We start from the raw sequence: 15012 nt of genomic DNA on the forward strand, positions 1-15012 counted from the left end.
TGTCTGTATCATGCCTGGCCGCCCAGAATCTAGGCCCTCTGCGCAAGAGGGGCACTGGAGATGGAGGCCCTCCCTCAGGGAGGAACCCAGGATACGTAGAGCTGTCACAGGAGCCAAACTGGGGACGAGGCCACAGAAGAGGGGGTCAGCATACCCAGACCCCTGTGTGGCTCCAGTCTGCCCTCCCCTGTCCACACGGCCTTGCAGAGTGCCTGGTGCCTGGCAGACAGGGGAGGACAAGGGCTGGAGGGTGGCTGCTGGCTATAGCAGCAGGGAGCCACTGAATGCTCCTCAGCAGGGAAGTCTTGTGGCCAGGCTGGGATCCCAGAGGATCATTTTAGGCCACAGAAGAGATTCAGGCTCACGTGGGAAGAGAGGGGAGCAGATGCACAGAGGAAAAATTAGACACTGTATGAAAGCAGGGTAACGGAGGCAAGGACCAGGGTCCAGTGGGGTGGGAGCTCAAGATGAGCTGCGTCGGTCAGTCAGAGCCGGTCAGGCCTGCAGAGTCAGCAAGCCCACCCCGCCTCTCCCCCATGTGAGACCCTGTGCCTTGTTCCTCCTGAGTGAAATGGCGGCACTGCTTCTCACGAGGACCAGGCGCGTGGTGACTGGCACCTGGAGTTGTTTAATCAATGTTACCTTTACCCAAAACAACAAAAGAGGGCGTCAGGTGTCGAGTAAGGACACGTGTCCCAGGCAGCGGATCCGCGTGGGCCTGGGCCTGGCAGCTGTGGGGATGGCTGATAGATTGCAGGTCTGTGAGCGCCAGGGCCCTGGTCCAGCAAGCCTGCCAAGCAGAGGGGCTGGGTGGGCCACTCAGGGTCCTTGGGTGCTCATACCCTGCTGGGCCCTGCTTGTCCTCCGGGACTCTGCCTGCCTCAGCTCCTCCACAGGCTCATCCCTATCCAGGCGAGTTGCCTGGGGCCTGTGCGTATGTGTGAATGAGTGTTTGTTGCGGCAGATGCCACCTGGCCTTATCTGTCTTCTTTCCCTTGAGGGAGAACTGGCTTTCCCCTCTCGAGGAGTAAATTGCTGGCTTCAGCTGAGGGAGCTGGGGTGGCGGGTCGGGGGAGCCAGCCTGTGTAGGCCTGGATTGTGCCTTCCCCTCTCTGACCCAGCCCCAACGGCTGGGAGAGGGACCCAAACCCTGGGCCTGGGGCAGTTTTCAAGTAGGGTAAATTCTGGAAACCACCAGTCCTACTTCTGGGCATATCGTGGGGCTGATCAGCAAGTGGTTGGGAGTGGAGGATATGAAGGCCACAGGGAGCAGGGCACACCGTGACAGGCAGGTCAGGCTGGTCTCTGGCATGTCCTAGTTCAGTGGGCTGTGGAAGGGGTGACATCTAGATCTGGTGAAGGGCGGGACACCTAACAGGAGCCGAATGAGAGGAGGGTGCCACATGGTCACAGGCTGAACAGTCTCTAGAGCGCCTACTGATAATTGGGTGTCGCCTCAAAGGTGTTCTGGGTGGAGGGCTTGGGGGCCCTACCTGGAGCCTGTCTTAGACTCCCTTCAGTAAAGGCTGGCATGTCAGGCTGTGACGCTCCTCCGCCATGAAGCTTTGTAGGGGAGTCGAAATTACAAATATCCGTTTCTAGTGACCCCTGCTGGGGGGAGCCAGGGGCAGGGCATTCGTTGGTGTTTGTTTATTGACATTTTCTGGGCCAGGCTCTATTCATGAGGTTAGGGAGATGAATCACAGACAGCTTCTCTCAAAGGGCTCATGGTGGGGAGAGGGGGCTACTCAGACAGTCAGAAAATGGAACCAACTGTGACGAAAGGGCAGGTAGAAGGGGCAGCAGGAAGGCTTCATAGAGGTCATCTGAGGTGGGTTTTAAAGGCTGAGTAGGAGTTTTCCAGGCAGAGAAGGTCGGGAACAGAGGTGGAGATTGGAGAGGAGGTGAGGGTCCTACTCTGGACGAGCTGAGTTTGAGGGTTAGGACAGCAGTGGCGCCTGGGCGAGGCTGGGCTGGCCATGGTGACTGGGAGCGTTGGTTCAGAGGGGTGCTTTAAGCTGTGGGGGTGAACATGCAGTGAGAACAGGACAAGTGTGGCTGCCTGCTGTGGGAAGTGGCAGGAAAGTAGACTGGCCCAGGAGACCAGAACAGAGTAGTCTCCATAGAGAGGCGGGAGGGAGCCGGAAGAGTCTGGGAGGTGAGCATCGGAGGGCAGGAAGGGTCGACAGGGTCCAGTGAGAGGAGGCCTGTGAGGTGTCCATGGAAGTCAGCAGTGAGGAGGGCGTTGATGACTCTGTCAAGAGTGGTTTCAGCAGAAAGATGTGGGCAGCAGCCAGACTGCAGAGGATCGACAGGGGAGGTGACATTTGAGCCAGGAAGTGAGTGGCAGGTGAGAAACTGGCGTGCCAGCTGGGGACCACTCACGGGTGGTGGAGGGAAGCCAGCGGACAGTAGTCAGAGGTGGAAGGAGGGTGCAGGGAGGGCCTTCCAGGACGGGGGAGGTTGGGTGGGGTCGTGGGCTGCCATAGGGAAAGGACGGGAGGGAAGCTGAGAGAGGGGACAATGGAGGAGCCCTCCCAAGAAGGTGGATGTGCAGGGGCAGGCCAGGCACAGGTACTGGCCTTTGCAGGGGGTGGGCTGCAGCAGAGCTGGGAGGTGGAGAGGTGGGGCGGGAGATCAGGGCTCCTACTCTGTATGGCATCATGGCTGAGGGAGTGGGAGGAGGGGACTTGAGGGAGGTCACTATGGCTGCAGAGGGGAATGAGGAGGGGACAAAGAAGGAACGAAGCCGAGAAGGGTGGCCGAGAAATCCTGGGCACCCAGAAGACGTGGAGCCCCTGAATCTGTCGCGGTGCCAGTTGGCACAGCTGTAGATCCTTCAGCCAGCCTGGGAGTGGGAGTGGAGGAGGTGGCTTGTCACAGGCTCCAGGCTGGGAACTGCTGAGCAGGCGTGGTAGAAGAGCTGGATGGGGGAACTGAGGAGCTGGCAGGCGTGGCCCGGCACCTTCTCTGTGGTCTGGTAGGGTTCACAGTGAAGCCGGGGGGACCACAGATGCTGTTCTAAAGGAGACCTGGTGACCTGGTGGGGGCAGAGGGGGCTTAGTGAGAAGAGGGGAGATGACAAAGATACACCAATCAATATTCCTGCCTTCTGGGCATTCGCCACATCCAGGGTGTGGGACCAAGCACTTCACAGCCTTCTGTCAGAGGGCCCCTAAGGTGGGGCATTATGAGCACTGGTTTCCAGAGAAGGCAGGGTCAGAGAGGTGAAGAGACTTGCCCAAGGCCACACAGCTGGTTAATGTCCATGCCAGACAGGATCCAGTGTCGCTACCCTGAGGGGTCTGGGTTTCAGGGGGTGGTGGAGAAGTTTCAGGGATGAAGTGGCTCAGGTCCTGGGACTGGTGGTTAAAGTGAAGGGAAAGGCCCTTGATGAGACTGGAAGCAGGGCTAGGGGCCGTCCAGAGCTCCCTGGAGTTTGCTGGAGGGTGGGTGGTCATCCTTCAGGGCTTTCTCTCGGCTGTAGAGCCTGGTCTGAACAGCAGGGGGCAGGAGGAGTCCAGCTCTCTGGGGTCCCTTCAAACTCTGGTGCCCATTCTGTGCGGATCTAATTTTCAGAAACAGGTGAAAAACTGGGGTGGGGAGGGCAGTACCTTCGAGTCTGGGAACAGCATCAGCTGAGTCCTGTCCCGAGGTTCCAATCCCACCTGCCCCACAGTCTACTCGGGCTGGATCTTTCCCCTGCACTCCTGTCTGTCCCTTACCTCCACTCCCTGGTCTGAGGCTGTGTTAGTCATCTTCCCGTTACTGTAACACATACCTGAGATGATCATTGTATAAAGAGGGAAGGCTTATTTTGGCTCACAGTTTTGGAGTTTTGGGGCACAGCACATCCTGGTGGGAGTGTGTGGTGGAGGAAGCCCAGGTGCCTTGTGTCCAAGAAGGAAACAGGAAGAGGAAGGAGCAGGAATCCCATCATCCCCAATTACCTCCTTCTATGCACACCTCTTAAAGTCCCAACAGCACCAAACTGAGTACTAAATTTTTAACACGTGGGCCTTTGGGGGACATTCCAGATCTGAATTTCAGCAGAGAGAGAGGCCTGGAGGAGCCCCTGTTCTGCAGGCTGGGAGAACTTGGTGGTACTGCCAAGACACACAAATCCAGGCCACCTGGAGCTCGGCTGAGGCAGCAGCAGGCTCCTGGAGCACCTGCTGTTTTCCTGGCTGCAGGGGCAATGGGAAGAGGGTCTGTTGGGTATAGGCCCCTGCCTCAGGCCCTTTGGGTCTCAGGGGAGTGGCATTCTGACCTGTGCCTCCAGGTCATGGCCCATTACTGCTCTGGGAGAGACTGGTTCCTGGGCCCAGCCTCAGGCCCAGTGTGAGTTGCAGGTGCAGGGGAGAGTTGCATCAGCCCCTGAAGGGAGAAGGCCTGAGCTTCAGGCTCACTGGACCCTGTGCTCTTTGACAAGTCACTTCCTCTCTGTGGTCCTCAGTTTCCACATCTCTCAGCAGAGATGAGAGTCCCTTCGTCCCACCAAGAGGCTTAAAGGGGATAGGTGTGGGCAAGATTTGACACAGGCACCTCCCCCCACCTCCTTAATCTGGGCAACCACTCTCCTCCAACCTCCCTGTCTGGCTGAGGTGAGAGGTGGATGAGATGATTGTGAGGCTCTGGGTGAGTCTTGGGTGGCCTTCTGAGCTTCAGTTTCTTTATCTGTAAAATGGTGGTGTGGGGAAGGGGGCAGGATATGATGCTCTCTGCATTGCCCGCCATTGGCTCCAGAACCTCAGGCTGAGGACCAGCAAGGCTGCCCTCTCTGTGCCACTGTGGCAGGACCAAGCTGGCTTCTGCTGAGCCCCTGCCACTGCCTCCGTGTTCCAGGTGAGGAGCCGGAAGAGGAACCGAAGGTGAAAACCCAGTGGCCAAGGTCTGCAGATGAGCCTGGGCTATACATGGCGCAGACAGGTAACTCGGGCCCGCCTCCTTTGCTCCTTGGCGGGGCCCGGCTGTGTGGCGTCTGGTGGCATGTGTGCTTGGCGTGTGCCCGTCTGTGTCAATGTCCTGGAGCTCAGTCGCGTCTCTGCCATGTGAGGCCTGTGGGCAGGGCTGGGTTGCCTTCCAAAGAGCCTGCTACTTGGGGTCAGGGTAGGAAGGTCCCTCTGATGCCTGCCCCCATCTTGCTGGTAGTCCCCCAATCCCGTGAAACTGAGTGCCTGGGAGGTACCCCCTGCCGCCGACGCTGTCCCTCTCTCGTAGGCGACCCAGCGGCTGAGGAGTGGTCCCCGTGGAGCGTGTGTTCCCTGACGTGTGGGCAGGGTCTGCAGGTGCGGACCCGCTCCTGCGTGTCCTCCCCCTATGGGACCCTGTGCAGCGGGCCCCTGCGGGAGACCCGGCCCTGCAACAATTCAGCCACCTGCCCAGGTAGGCCCATCCCCCTCCCTTACCCATCTGCCTGCAGGGTTAGGTCCTGCCTGGGACTCAGGCACATGAATCTTCCAAAAATGCTTGATTGCCCCCTCATTCCATTCAACTAACTTGCCTGTCCCCACACCATGCCTTAGGCCCCACATGCTATGCCAGTCCAGTGCAGGGCACTGGGGTCACAGCAGAATCCCACCACACCTGGCTGGGCTCAGTTCTGGGCACCTCCCTCCCTTGATGCCTGCATCCTGGTAGGCAAGGCTCATCCTCACCTGCACTGCCCCCTGTGTCTCCCCAGTCCTGGCCTCGCAGCACCCGCTATACTTACTACCTCCCTGCATTTGCTTATTCAGCCCATCCTGCAGGGACTAAGATGAATGCTACTTTCACTTTAAAATGAGTCCTCTGTGACTGGTCCCTTCTCTCTGGACTCTGCATCCCACTCCCCAGAGAGGTTTCATAGACCCTTAAGCCTTCTTCAGTTGAGCATGTAGTTGTTGAGGAAATGCATGTGCCTGCCTGGGACAGGTGGTGACTGTGAGGGGCAGAGCCCGATAGTCCTGCTCCTTGCTTCCTGATGGAGAGAAGTGGTGCCTGGCTGTGAATTTAGAGTAGGGCTTATTTGGGGAGGGCTCCTGATACTGGGTTGTGGCAGGTGCTTGGGCTGGGGCAAAGCTGTGTCCAGCGTGTGAGCTTTGTGTCGGTGTCCTTGTAGAGGTTCATGTCTATTTGTGTGTCCATGAGGTTGGGGCTGGGAAGGGCACTTCTGTTGCCCCAGGCCTGCCATGTTGGATTCAGGCTGTGATCTGGGGGTGGGGAGGCCCGATGGAGTGGATCTTGGGTCCCTTCCTGAGTTTTCCTGAACTCATGGTTCTTGGGTTGGTCCTGCTCTCCCGAAGTGTCTACTGGGGCTGTCCTGTGTGAGTTGGGACCAGAAGCCTGTGTTCCCTCAAAGGGCGGAGTCCTGGGGCCCTGAGAGCATACCCTGGCAACAAAACCCAGGGCAGAGCCAATAAGGAACTGCCGCTGAGTTGCGGAGCTCCTGATTGGTGGGCGGATGGGCAGGCGCTGGCAGTGGGCGGGGCCAAGGTGCGGCCCAGCCACCAGCCACGTGCTTCCTTGCAGTGCACGGCGTGTGGGAGGAGTGGGGGTCCTGGAGCCTGTGCTCCCGCAGCTGCGGGCGGGGGTCCCGGAGCCGGATGCGGACCTGCGTGCCCCCCCAGCACGGCGGCAAGGCCTGCGAGGGTCCCGAGCTGCAGACTAAGCTCTGCAGTATGGCCGCCTGCCCGGGTCAGTAGCACCCAGGGGCTTCTAGGCAGGCACTGCCCAGCCTGGGGGCGGTGGGGGGGGGGAGGACCCAGGGGAGGCAGTCAGGACCAACACTCTGCGCCTGGGGGCCCTATGAACTTGACCAAGCATGAGGAGACTGGAGAAGTATGCCTGCCAGTGTGGGAGGTGAGCCCCAGTTTCGACTTGGGGTTGGCAGTGTGACCCTATCAAAAGGGAGCTGCTAGCCTCTTCCTCTAAGTCCTGGGCTGCCCTTTTTGATAATAGTACTTTGGTGCCGGTGGCCCGAAGGAATGGGAGAGGACAGACACTAAACTGGGCTTAAGTGTACGCAGAGGTCAGAAGGCACCCATGCCCTCAGCCAGAAGAGCACTCACACTTGGGTGCTGAGTGGAGAGGTGTCCTATGTTCCTGGAGCTTGTGACAGGCAGGCAGGGTGAGGCCCAAGCACCACCTGCTCACTGCAGTCCCCTTCACACACCCTGCTCTAGTGGGTCTGGCCTGGCACAGGTCTGAGTGCCTAGCAGGCTCTACAGTTTCCCAGTGGTACCCTGTCCTCACCAGCCCGCCCATGCTCTGCTCAACGGCCACCCCTGCTTGTGTCTCCCCATGCAGTGGAAGGCCAGTGGCTAGAATGGGGTCCCTGGGGCCCATGCTCCTCGTCCTGTGCCAATGGGACCCAGCAGCGTAGCCGGAAGTGCAGCGTGGCAGGCCCTGCCTGGGCTACATGCACGGGTGCCCTCACGGACACCCGAGAGTGCAGCAACCTTCAGTGTCCGGGTGAGTGCTCAGCGTGAGGGTGGCAGGTGGCAGCTCTGTCCCTGGGGGCTCCTGCAGATTTTCACACTCCCCCTTTCCCACAGCCTCTGATGGCAAGTGGGGGCCATGGAATGCGTGGAGCCTGTGCTCCAAGACGTGTGACACAGGCTGGCAGCGGCGCTTCCGCATGTGCCAGGCCACGGGCTCACAGGGCTATCCCTGTGAGGGCACTGGAGAGGAGGTGAAGCCCTGCAGTGAGAAGAAATGTCCAGGTACCACTGCCTGCACAACCCTGGGGACCTGGGGGCACGTGTGTGAGCCTGGCTGAGCCCCCCACTGTACCCACAGCCTTCCATGAGATGTGCAGGGATGAGTATGTGATGCTGATGACGTGGAAGAAGGCAGCAGCTGGCGAGATCATCTACAACAAGTGTCCCCCCAATGCCTCTGGTAAGGGGGGCAGCTCTCCTTGCAGACCACCCCCCACCCTTCTTGCTACCCACTTCTGGGCCCCCAGCCCCCATCCTAAGGTATGAAGGGAGTGGGTGAGACTTGGCCCCCATCCTCAGCCCTCTGTCTTGTCCCCCTGCAGGGTCTGCCAGCCGCCGCTGTCTCCTCAGTGCCCAGGGTGTGGCATACTGGGGACTGCCCAGCTTTGCTCGCTGCATCTCTCATGAATACCGCTACCTGTATCTGTCAGTGAGTGTGCCCTTCTGGGTCTGGGTGCCAAACATCTGTCACAGAGCCTGGTAGGGAGTGGAGGGAGCTCAAGGCTCACTCATTCCACACGCCTTGGAGTATGCTGTGCCCACTCTGCCTGGCTACACCTCTCCTTGTCTGGCAAACTTCCAACTCAGACCTCAGTGCCTGACTCTCCCTTAGGATGCTCATCTAAGTGTCTGTGTACTCCACTAGACTTGAAGGCAGGGGTGAAGTTGAATTTTTGTGTGTGTCCCCAGTGCCCAACCCAGGGCCTGCCATGGTTAAGGGTGGTATCAGTGAATGTGACCTGTGTGTACGTGTTTCTGGCTGTTTCGGGTATTGGTTGTGTGTGTGTTTTAAGGAGCATGGGTGACAGAGCACACACGCATTGTACTTCAGGATACATGTGACCCCTTTGGGGTAGAAGGTGCCCTGCCCTGTACTGGCTTGTCAGCTTTTATACGCACATCTGAGCACTTTTCTTCTCCAGGTGTTTCTACTACAGTCTTTTTAAAGTGTCTTGGGGATTCTCATTCTCTGGGTCTCTTTCTTGGACTCTGTCTCCACCGGGAGCCCCTTTGAGCCTCTCTGTCTGACCCCACATGCCTCCTCTCCTGGATGCAGGCAGTGGGTGTATGGGAGTGGGATAGGCCAGCGTCTAGTCCCAGCTCCCAGTGCCCCAGTGACAGGGGCTTTCATGTCCCCTGCAGCTTCGAGAGCACCTGGCCAAGGGGCAGCGCATGCTGGCAGGTGAGGGCATGTCACAGGTGGTGCGCAGCTTACAGGAGCTACTGGCCCGGCGCACCTACTATAGTGGGGACCTGCTCTTCTCCGTTGACATTCTGAGGAATGTCACTGACACCTTCAAGAGGGCCACCTATGTGCCCTCAGCTGATGATGTGCAGGTACCACCCTGTACCCCTGAGGGAGGAGGGCTGGGGATGGAGAAGCCTCAAACAGAAGGGGGAGTCAGTACCTTGGCAGGTCTCAAGTGTGGCTGTACTGGGAAGCCCCCGTTCCCCAGGGCCGGGATTCCTGACCCTCATTGTTCTTTCCCCAGCGCTTCTTCCAAGTGGTGAGCTTCATGGTGGATGCAGAGAATAAGGACAAGTGGGACGATGCTCAGCAGGTGAGGGCCCGGCTTCCCGGCTCCCCAGCTCCCCCCCCCAGGTCCAGTCGCCACCTTGGACCTTTACACCTTCAGTGCTCTTCTGTCTCCAGGTGTCCCCTGGCTCTGTGCACTTGCTCCGTGTTGTGGAGGACTTCATTCACCTGGTGGGCGATGCCCTCAAGGCCTTCCAAAGCTCTCTGATTGTCACGGACAATCTGGGTACAAGGAGGCAGGCCGGGGAGGGGATGCTGGGTGTGATAGAACCCAGACCACTGTGGCTGGGAAGGGTTCCCAGGGGCTCTTCCCTTTTTCCTCTCGTTTCTGGGCCCCATCTTTCCCCCGTTTAATCCCATGCTTGTGTCTTTCTCTCTACATTTCTTCCTCTCTCCATCTCCATGTTGTCGATACCAACCTCTGTGTCTGCATCTGCCTTCCCTGGTGTGTGTCTTCCCCATGTCTGCCTCTTCCCCTGGGTCTCTCTGTTCTATCTCTGGTGCTCTCTGCCCACCCTCAACCCCTGCAGTGATCAGCATTCAGCGAGAGCCTGTCTCTGCTGTGTCCAGCGACATCACATTTCCCATGCGGGGCCGACGGGGCATGAAGGACTGGGTACGGCACTCAGAGGACCGCCTCTTCCTGCCCAAGGAGGTGCTCAGCCTCTCCACCCCAGGGAAGCCAGCTGCACCTGGGGCAGCAGGCGGTAGCCCTAGCAGGGGGAGAGGCCCAGGAACAGTGCCCCCAGGCCCAGGCCACTCCCACCAGCGCCTCCTCCCAGCAGACCCTGAAGAATCTTCCTCTTACTTTGTGATCGGTGCTGTGCTCTACCGCACCCTTGGCCTCATCCTGCCACCCCCCAGGTAAGTCCACCTGAGCAGAGAGATCTGCCTGTAGTCCTATGCTCTCAGGAACCCCTTGCTTGGCTCTGTTTCTCAAAAACATCCATGTAGCTTTCAGAGGCTTGGCAGATCCCCAGCTCTAGACCTCACCCCAAATCCTGGGCCCACTGAGCCTCAGGGCTTTCCCTGGTAACCCCTACCCCATCCAAGGCAGCTTCAGAGTTTCTGAATGGGTCTGGGCACCCGCTGGCAGGAGCTGACCTCAGTGCCTGTCCCCCAGGCCTCCACTAGCTGTCACCTCCAGGGTGATGACAGTGACTGTGCGGCCTCCCACCCAACCTCCAGCTGAGCCCCTCATCACAGTGGAGCTCTCCTACATCATCAATGTGAGTAGGGGCCCCAGCAGGGGCCTCAGGTATCCTCCATCATGGGTGGCCAGAGGTCTGGCCGATGGGGAGGTGGTCCGTCCCCAGTGACAGGGAGAACCTCTGCCCTGGGTGGATGGCAGCTGCCATGCCAGGATGGTCAAGGGTGGGAGCTTCCCACCCTGGACTGCATGCATGTCTTCTGCTCCCCAGGGCACCACGGATCCCCATTGCGCCAGCTGGGACTACTCCAAAGTGTGAGTTGGGTGGCAGTCCTGGGTGAGGAAGGGTGCAGCCCCAGAACCCCTCTTCAGAAAGGGTCTCCTGCCTGGAAGGCAAGAAGGTTCCTTGTGCCATCCTTGGTCTGAGGGGTCAAGAGCATATTCTGGGATTCCCTGCTGTCACCTCATGGATGTAGTTTTGCCCTGGATTTCACCTGTCCCTGGGCTATGGCCAGCACTGGGGGCAGGGCTGTGGAGCTGGGCCCAGGGCTCACGCCACCTCTCCCCCACCCAAGAGATGCCAGCTCAGGGGACTGGGACACTGAGAGCTGCCAGACCTTGGAGACCCAGGCAGCCCACACCCGATGTCAGTGTCAGCACCCGTCCACCTTTGCTGTCCTGGCCCAGCCACCGAAGGACCTGGTGAGTGGGGGAGAGGTGCCTGGGCTGGGCAGAGGAGGATGGCCCTGGGCTGCCAGGGGCTCTCTGTGACAGTGCTTGTCAGGAGCCTGGATGATCCTGAATGTGTCTCTGTGCAGGTGCACTTGTGGGATTGCTCACAGAATCCTGTGCCCCTGGGATAGTGCTCAGCCATGACACCTGCCTGGGGGTGTGGCCACGGGCGCCATGTGCGTGTATGTGCACACATGTGTCTGGTTGTATGTGGAAGAACATGGGTGACTGAGTGTAAACATGTCTGCGTGTGGGACTGAGTTTGGACTGTGCACATGTGAGAACAACAGAGCCCGCCTGCACGTGGGTGTGCCAATCTGCACTAGACAGCAAGGCCAGGCGCCCCACTGCTGCCCTCTCTCAGCAACTCATCTCCCACAGACCCTGGAACTGGCGGGGGCCCCTTCAGTCCCCCTGGTGATTGGCTGCGCGGTGTCCTGCATGGCCCTGCTCACGCTGCTGGCCATCTATGCCGCCTTCTGGAGGTAGGTTGAATGTTGTGGGGGGTGGTGGCCAGCCACCCGGCTCGGGCAGGCAGCCAGCGTCTCTGCCTCTGCCCACTGTGCCCTGTCAGGTTCATCAAATCTGAACGCTCCATCATCTTGCTGAACTTCTGTCTGTCCATCCTGGCTTCCAACATTCTGATCCTCGTGGGCCAGTCCCGGGTGCTGAGCAAGGCAGGTGCAGGCTCCAGGGGGTGCAGGGGTGGGTGTCTGCCAGGAATGGGAGGGGGCATGGGGGTGGAGAGCGTCTGCAGGGGAGGGGGAGTGTGTTCCTGTGGATATCCGTCAGGGACGGATATGGGTACAATGCAGCTAGGTGTTGGGGTGTGTGTGTGTGTGTGTGAAGTGGTGTGTGAGCCTACGTGAGGGTGCTGGGGGTGTGTGTGTACTCAGTGATGAGTGTTTATGTACATCAGTGAATGTGTGCGTGAGCTGAATGCCTGGGTGCACGTGTTGGGCGGGTGGCATTGGGCCTCCTCCTGTCTGTGAGGCCTCCTTTGCCACCTACTTGTGGATGACCTGTGCTGACTGTCCCCCATGCCCTGTCCACCTTCTCTGTACTGTGAGGGCCAGGCATGGGGCTTACTTGGCCTTGACATGGCAGGTGCTCTTGTCTGTCCCCAACCTGCCAGCCCAGTCTATGTGGGGGTGGCCTGCCCGCCCGCCTTCCCGGATGCCGAGTGCTGTGTGCATGTCACCAGGCCTGTGTCGTGCTGTGTGTGGGTGCAGGAAGGCGGGGGTGCCTGGCAGGGCTCAGTGGGAGGCGGGGCTCAGGTGGGCGGCTGGCCGCTGCAGCGCCCAGCACAGTGTGGGGAGCCTGGCCCCTCCCGCCCTGGCTGCTGCTCAGGGCCACTCCCTCCTGTTCCCTCTCCCTGCAGGGCGTGTGTACCATGACTGCTGCCTTCCTGCACTTCTTCTTTCTGTCCTCCTTTTGCTGGGTGCTTACTGAGGCCTGGCAGTCCTACCTGGCTGTCATCGGGCGGATGCGCACCCGCCTCGTTCGCAAGCGCTTCCTCTGCCTGGGCTGGGGTGAGCAGGGCCAGTGCTAGACTCTGCTGGTGGGCACTGGGGGCAGGGGAAGCAGAGAGGCTCAGCTCTGACCCAGCCCTCTGAGCACCCAGGTCAGCTGGGCCCTGAGCCCCAGCAGCCATCTCACTGCTGTCCTTCGTTCCCCCAGGTCTGCCTGCCCTGGTGGTGGCCGTGTCTGTGGGCTTCACCCGCACCAAGGGATACGGTACATCCAGCTAGTACGTGGGCCTCCCATGGCAGCTTGGGGTATCGGTGGGTCTTTTGGGGAACAGCCCTGGGCATTAGGCCTTCTCAGGCTGAGACTGTGGCTCATACCTGTTGTGGGTCTTGGGGCGAATTCTTTCCTATCTCTGAGCTTCAGTGACCCCGACTATAACAGGACTTGCTGGGCTTGGACAGTCTCAGAACTCTTGAGCTCAGGGGTTGGCCTTTGTTCATTCCTACGGTAGCCCCAGGGGCTAGGCCTAATGTCCTTGACCTTTGTTGGAAGAGAAGTGGCTCATCTCCCTCTGTCTAGGGCTCAGTCTCCACTGGTGATGTGGGCATAGCAGCCAGGGGGGTTGAGGGTACTAGGGATGGTGAGGGTGGGGAGGGAGCTGCGAGTGTCTGATGCCCTGTTCTTCCCCGTCCCAGCTGCTGGCTCTCCCTGGAGGGTGGCCTGCTATACGCCTTTGTTGGTCCGGCAGCTGTCATTGTCCTGGTATGTGTCCCTTTCGTTGTCCTGGGAGGGATGTGGCCCCAGAGGGTCATCTTGTCACCTGTGCCACCTCCCTGCCCACCGGCTCCCACCAGGGTGCTTCCCTGCCCAGAGGGCAGCTGGTGACCCTGTCTTTCCCGCCCACTCGACTGGGCCCCAGGTGAACATGCTCATCGGGATCATCGTCTTCAACAAGCTCATGGCACGTGATGGCATCTCGGACAAATCCAAGAAGCAGAGGGCCGGGTAAGGGGAGGGTCTCTGCGACTTGGCCTTCCTGGGAAATGTGCAGGGAGGGAGGGCTGAGGGCACTCTTGGAGGTTCAGGGCTTCAGGGTGCCAACTGGGACTCCCCAACCTTGGTGCATCAAGGGTGCAGGCAAGGTGGGCCCCGGAGTGCTCAGCTGCAGCCCCTTGCCCACCCTAACCCAGCTCTCTCTCTCTCATCTGCCCTCCCTCCCTACCCCTCTCGGGGCTCATTTTGCCCCTATCTCCCGGCTTCCCGTGTGTTTCCCCCTTCTCCCATGTCTGTGCCGCCCCCGAGGTCGGAGCGGTGCCCCTGGGCCAGCCTGCTCCTCCCCTGCTCAGCGTGTGGAGCGGTCCCCAGCCCCCTGCTCAGCTCAGCCTCGGCCAGGAACGCCATGTTAGTCGTGCCCCCTGGGGGGCGGTTGGGGTGGGTTGGGGCAAAGGAATGGGGGGGCAGTGCCCATGGTCGGGGGGAGGAGGGACTGTCAGCCCAGTACCCTGGAGAGCTTGCCCTGCCCGCCAGCCGCCACTCAGTCTCTAGGGCTTGGGATGAGGTGGCAGAGGATGATGGGGAGTGACTGTCCTCCCCCAAGGTGCTGGGTTCATTCGCCCACCCTTCCCTCTCACCCCTCCCCCAGTTCTCTCTAGGCCCAGCCATAGACTCCTCCTCCTCACACCGCCAACCTCCAAAGGCTCAGAGAGTCTTGGGCCCTTAGAATTTTTGAGCTATAGAACCTTGGAATTAGAATGATAGAATCTTAGAATAAGACAATCAGAAGCTAAGAATTAGAATGAGTGAATCATAGTCTTATCATCTGTCATAGAATCTGAGACTTAGAATTCCAGAGGCATTGAAATCTCACAATCAGAGACAGAATCATGGAGGTGGACAATTATTTCACCCAGGACATCCCCCCCCCCCCCCCCCCCCGTCCCAAGCAGCTGAGAATCCTAAAATCCTGGCTCCGTAGGAGTGAATCTGCTAGAACCTCAGGGTCAGCCTCCCACCCCGGGCTGGAAATCCAGCTGAGCCTCCCTGACCTGTGAGGTCCAGCTTTATCTCGCACACCCCCAGACGCCCCTGGAGGTGGCTAGTGCCATCACTGTGAAGCTCTGAGGAGCAGAGAGCTCCCTCTTCTTTGGGCTGCCATCTGCCTCTGCCCAAGTCTGCTGAGCCAGCAGTTAGAAGTTTGGCCAAGCTGGATTTGTGTCCCAGCTCTCCTCTCTGCCCAGCTGGGTGCACTCCAGTCTCCTCATCTGTGAATTGGGATACTAGCCCCCAGTTTTGTTTATTGGAGTTGTTTTGATCACAATTTGAAATAATGTATGTAAAGTGTTCAGTGCAGGGCCTGGCAGAGAATTGATGGTTAATCAATGGTAGCTCTTATTACTGTGATTAGACACTCTTGATCTTGGCTT

The 15012-nt window shown here is 59.3% G+C and overlaps 1 protein-coding gene across 9 annotated transcripts in view; it reads left to right on the forward strand.

Annotated features, from left to right (window-relative positions):
* The window catches only part of ADGRB2 (adhesion G protein-coupled receptor B2), a 35522-nt gene that overhangs the window by 13686 nt on the left and 6824 nt on the right, over positions 1–15012 (forward strand). For 2 of the 9 annotated variants that reach the window (XM_081308361.1, XM_081308362.1), the window contains exons 3-23: positions 4846–4929; positions 5221–5385; positions 6511–6675; positions 7288–7452; positions 7536–7703; positions 7780–7881; positions 8024–8130; positions 8844–9038; positions 9194–9262; positions 9355–9463; positions 9768–10101; positions 10361–10466; positions 10659–10702; positions 10963–11089; positions 11501–11604; positions 11694–11796; positions 12501–12651; positions 12800–12869; positions 13285–13351; positions 13509–13594; positions 13892–13990. In XM_081308361.1, the coding sequence (XP_081164487.1) occupies positions 4846–4929; positions 5221–5385; positions 6511–6675; positions 7288–7452; positions 7536–7703; positions 7780–7881; positions 8024–8130; positions 8844–9038; positions 9194–9262; positions 9355–9463; positions 9768–10101; positions 10361–10466; positions 10659–10702; positions 10963–11089; positions 11501–11604; positions 11694–11796; positions 12501–12651; positions 12800–12869; positions 13285–13351; positions 13509–13594; positions 13892–13990 (2620 nt within the window). The remainder of the gene's footprint in view (positions 1–4845; positions 4930–5220; positions 5386–6510; positions 6676–7287; positions 7453–7535; positions 7704–7779; positions 7882–8023; positions 8131–8843; positions 9039–9193; positions 9263–9354; positions 9464–9767; positions 10102–10360; positions 10467–10658; positions 10703–10962; positions 11090–11500; positions 11605–11693; positions 11797–12500; positions 12652–12799; positions 12870–13284; positions 13352–13508; positions 13595–13891; positions 13991–15012) is intronic. The other 7 variants (XM_081308363.1, XM_081308369.1, XM_081308367.1 and 4 more) reach the window with 5 other exon arrangements.

The sequence above is a fragment of the Spermophilus citellus genome, assembly GCF_964194105.1.
Source record: "Spermophilus citellus genome assembly, chromosome: 9".
Classification (NCBI taxonomy): Eukaryota; Metazoa; Chordata; class Mammalia; order Rodentia; family Sciuridae; genus Spermophilus; species Spermophilus citellus.